Here is a 5151-nt window from a genome sequence, read left to right as displayed (position 1 = left end):
AAACATGGGCTGTAACTGCTGAGGACATACGTAAGCTCGCAAGGAATGAAGCCAATATGCTCCGTTGGATGTGTAATGTCAATGTGAATACCCGTCAGAGTGTAAGTATCTTGAGAGAAAAGCTGAACATTAGAAGCATCAGTTGTGGTGTGCAAGAGAGACGATTGCGCTGGTATGGACATGTGGTGAGAATGGATGAGGATAGCTGCGTGAAAAAGTGCCACACCCTAACAGTTGAGGGAACCCGTGGAAGAGGTAGGCCCAGGAAGACCTGGGCTGAGGTGGTGAGGCAAGACCTTCATACATTGGGCCTCACCGAGGCGATGACTACTGACCGAGACCTTTGGAATAATACTGTATTGTGTAACACTAAAGTACATTACACTACCTGTGTTGGAAGAAGAATGTCACTGCTGGAACTGCTATTAGAGTTTTCCAGTTGCAATGAAATATTAGATTTCAATATTGTAGGAGTATTTGTAGTGATTTCGTCCAACTCGTCTTCCAAATCTGACATTGACTCAGTGTTGGAGCCAGAATCTGAAGCACGAGCAATCTGGAAAAAAAAATTAATAGAAGAGACTGTTAAACATTTTAAATAAAATGCACTACAGAGAAGACATACATAGCAAAAATAATGAACAAACATTCACTGCCCAAGATGCAACACAATCAGATTTGAACTTGAAACCAGTTATAAAGCAAATGCTTTAACCACACAGCTATGTTTCAAATGATTTTAAAAATGTTCAAGAATTTGGAGTAACTTCTAAAATAAGAAAAATTTGGAAAGGTATATAGTGGTTTCAGTGAATTAGGAAAAATGTTATAACATCAGTTAGACTCTCATGCAGTGTTCTCTTTTGATTCTTTGACACTCAAGTTTGACTTAGCCTTTCTTTCATCTAGATCAGATTCTCAACCAGGGTCCATATAAGATTTTGGCAGGCCCATACAACAAGATAGTAAATTGGGGATCCGCAATAGTATTTTACAAGTCCCTGAAAAAATTTTTCTTTAGATATATGTATTGGTATATATAGCAAGAAGCAGCTAGGTTTCTTACTCTAACATTTTACACAGTTCAACCTGCACAAGTTAATGTGGAAAACAAAATAGGAATACTGAAAGAAGTGGCTATGAAACTTGCTTTTCAACATTGAATAGCTATGGGAGTCCATCAGTATAAAATAATAATCAAAGGGGTCCATAGATAAAAAATGGTTGAAAACCTTGATATAGAGGGTCAATAAAAATGTACTGATATACATCAGTTCAGCATAACTGGAGGATACTTTGTGGGATATTTTCTGACTCTCACTGTTCTGAGTTCAAATCTCATAATAACCTACTTGAACAAAAGACTTTATTCATTGCCCAGTTTAACATTACATTCTGGTTTTGGTGCCTTCAGTGAAGTCCACTCAAATACAAGCATCTGAGCCAGGTTTCTGAAGCTAGAAACCTGGCTCTGGAGAGAACCTGTAGAAGAGGAAACTCTGGAAAGGATCGTGGGTACTGGATGCCTACTTGACTACAAGAAAAAAAGTGGTGTCTGTAACAAACTTAATATAAATCCTGATAGAGTGTTTTAATTAGATTATGAACACTTTAAAGCAAGTGGTTTTGTATCATGAAACCACAAGTGGTATCAGGTGGTTTGGTATCAAACGAATTGCACTCTTAAAGTCAGTATTGCCGAAACTGCAATCAATGACAACAACATCTAATTTTATACAAATAAAATGATAATACACACCTCCTCAATAGCGTATTGACAGCTAACATCAGCAAAGACCAGCGTATCTTTATGTTTCAGTTCATATCGCACCTCAGGGGTTAGGAAAAGCTGAAATAATAAAACAGGGGGAACATAAAGAAGGTACACATACTTCTGTATCCATGCCACAAATTATCATCAATATCGAGTTCCTCTATACACACCAGAAGAAGGCTGGTGGGGGATAATGATGAAAATGGTAATGGTAACGAAGATAACAAAGGAAAACAGTTGACCAATATTCTAAACAGCAAAATCTCATCAATACACAAATCTATTGAGTTAACCAATAAAAAATATATGAAGTGACTTACTGTTCCTCTTCGAGACTTATTGCGGCTGCTCATATCATAGAGTAAGTGAGAACGGCCTGTGACTTCTATACAAGCGTGTTTCTTGGACAGTGACTAGAAAAAAAATTAATAGCGGAAATATAGAGAAGCCTGACAACACTATTTTATTTAATATTTTTTTTTATGCAAAGAGTTGATAATTTATTTCAAGTATGAGAAGTCTAGTTGTGTATGTTATCAAAGAAATGACTAAATGAAGGAAATGATAGTGGAATAAGTCTGGTGTAGGAACTAAATGACATATATATATATACACACACATATACGACAGGCTTCTTTCAGTTTCCGTCTACCAAATCCACTCAAAAGGTTTCGGTCGGCCCGAGGCTATAGTAGAAGACACTTGCCCAAGGTGCCACGCAGTGGGACTGAACCCGGAACCATGTAGTTGGTAAACAAGCTACTTACCACACAGCCACTCCTACGCCTATAATGTATTTGGCTCACAATAATAAGGTTGTGAGTTTGATTCCCAGTGGAGATTTGTGTCCTTGAACAAGACATTTTGTTTCATGTTATTCCAGTCTATTCAGTTAGTAAAAATGAGCTGTACTTGTAGTTCAGTGAGCCAGCCTTGTCACATTTGGTGCATCATGCTGAATCTCCCTGAGAACCATGTTAATGGTATGCATGTCTGTGGAGTTGACCATATCAGCTGGAACACTTATCATCACCAACAGAGAACCAGGTCAGTGTAGCAACTGAATGTTGTAAGTGTGGTGAGTTTTGTAGTGCATTGAAATGGAACATAGTGCAATGACAACATACCACCAGAATCGAACTCACAATTTTATGATCATTTCATGTAAAAAGCATCCCGTCCACACTGTAAAGTGGCTGGCATCCTGCTGTAAAAACCAAGCCAAAATCGACCTTGCCTGTGCAAGTGCAATGTAAAAAGCATTCAGTCTGTAGGGTGGTTGGTGTTAAGAAGAGCATTCAGTTGTAAAAACCATGCCAAAACAGACACAGAAGTCTGGTGCAATCTTCTGCCTGGCCAGCTCCTGTCAAACCATCTAACCCATGCCAGTATGGAAGGTGGATGTTAAATGATGAGCTGACTATACTAACCACTATGCCATTGCCTTCACAGTCACTCTATTACACTGTGCATATATCCACTGCTATACACCATCACACATCATTGATGTATGAGACAAGTATGATGGTCTATAGTAGTGGAACACAGACAGTGCAATATAGTGATTGAATAATCTGTGGGAAGACAGGTAGTACAGACACAATGTAGTGACTGAATCTTGTAAATGTGGTAGTGAATACATAGAGTGTAGTAACTGAATGATGTTAAGTAATGGTGGTGCCTGTTAGTAGAAGATAAACAGAGTAGTGACTAGATGAAGTGTAGTGGTGAATGGGAGTGGAGCACAAAATGTGTAAGGCAGTGATGGTAAACCTTTTGAGTCAAGAAGGTTGAAACTTTAATATTATTTTGATAATCCTGTTAATATGTCTTTTACACATAAAGCTTTAGTTTTAGATAAGTGCTTATAAATAATTAACTTATTGTTCTAATATATAGGGCCAACACAACATCTGTATGTAAATTTGAACTCATGACTACATGGTTGGTAGTCAACACTTCAAATTCACAAGAATTATGCCTCATTGTAGATGCTTTTGACCTTCTGATGATCTAAATTTCATAAACATCTTTTAAAAAGCTGATTTTGATTCTCTTAGTTACATGGATAAATAACGGAATGTTTGTATTTCTACATCCCACTCTCAGAGTATTCTTACAGTGAATGAAAACATTTCCAATGAAGAAACAAGACAGGAGAGACACAAAAAAAAAAAGAAAGACAAATGAAACCATTAAGACAAGTGAAATGAGATATAATATTTTAAATGAAAACTGTTTTACCTTAACTGGAATGCAGACTTCACAGGAATGTTCATGTCGGCCAATAATGTTCTTTCCTAGGAATTTCCAGAATCAAATACAAAGAATTAGAAAAAGTAAAATTTAATACTAAAATGAATTCTCTACTAACAAGTTGTAGTAAAAGTTGTTGATTAGCCTCATGCTAGTCCTGATTAAGTGGAGGCGCAGTGGCCCAGTGGTTAGGGCAGCGGACTCGCGGTCATAGGATCGCGGTTTTGATTCCCAGACCGTTGTGAGTGTATATTGAGCGAAAACACCTAAAGCTCCACGAGGCTCCGGCAGGGGATGGTGGCGAATCCTGCTGTACTCTTTCACCACAACTTTCTCTCACTTTTACTTCCTGTTTTTGTTGTGCCTGTAATTCAAAGGGCCAGCCTTGTCACACTGTGTCACGCTGAATATCCCCGAGAACTACGTTAAGAGTACACGTGTCTGTGGAGTGCTCAGCCACTTGCACGTTAATTTCACGAGCAGGCTGTACTGTTGATCGGATCAACTGGAACCCTTGACGCCATAAGCGACGGAGTGCCAACACACACAGTCCTGATTAAGCAGACATGTGATCAAAGGCATTCCAACAGTGATCATCCTGTCTCTATCCGAGGCACAGTGAACCCACAACCATATTTCTTCATGTGGCTTTCTTTCCTAACATAGTAGGGAATAAATTGAGAGAAATCTGACAGGTGTTTCTAGTAGGTTGAGTCACCACACTGAGGCTCATTTAGCAATGAGTTTACTCAATAGATTCAATTATCTCAATTTGTCATGTATGTATTGTGCTAACTGTCACATGCACTATACATACATACATACATACATATATATATATATATATATATATATATATATATATATCAAACAATAAGCAACACGGATTTCAAAAGTGATTGCAGTATTCACGTTTCATGCTACTTCAATTTATTTAAGTAATATGAGCATTACCTTAAATGCAATATGAAGAGCAATCTTCAGCTGCACGAAAAATCCGGAAATAGACATATTACAAATGTGGCAACATATTAAAACCAAGTGGGAGAGAGCATACATAAAATCCAAATGTGAGGAAGAATATATAAGTCCATCTTGACATAGCAGGGTCTAAGATCGGA

The 5151-nt window shown here is 37.8% G+C and overlaps 1 protein-coding gene across 3 annotated transcripts in view; it reads right to left on the bottom strand.

The window, feature by feature from the left end:
- The window catches only part of LOC106875749 (mediator of DNA damage checkpoint protein 1), a 49682-nt gene that overhangs the window by 32278 nt on the left and 12253 nt on the right, over positions 1-5151 (bottom strand). For all 3 annotated transcript variants that reach the window (XM_014923999.2, XM_014924002.2, XM_014924000.2), the window contains exons 4-7: positions 4019-4074; positions 2095-2187; positions 1760-1849; positions 389-556 (exon numbers count right to left, since the gene is read on the bottom strand). In XM_014923999.2, coding sequence (XP_014779485.1) covers positions 389-556; positions 1760-1849; positions 2095-2187; positions 4019-4074 — 407 coding nt within the window. The remainder of the gene's footprint in view (positions 1-388; positions 557-1759; positions 1850-2094; positions 2188-4018; positions 4075-5151) is intronic.

The sequence above is a fragment of the Octopus bimaculoides genome, chromosome 8, assembly GCF_001194135.2.
Source record: "Octopus bimaculoides isolate UCB-OBI-ISO-001 chromosome 8, ASM119413v2, whole genome shotgun sequence".
NCBI classification, from domain to species: domain Eukaryota; kingdom Metazoa; phylum Mollusca; class Cephalopoda; order Octopoda; family Octopodidae; genus Octopus; species Octopus bimaculoides.
Note: the sequence above shows the minus strand (reverse complement) of the source record. Positions and strands in the feature narration are given on the sequence as shown.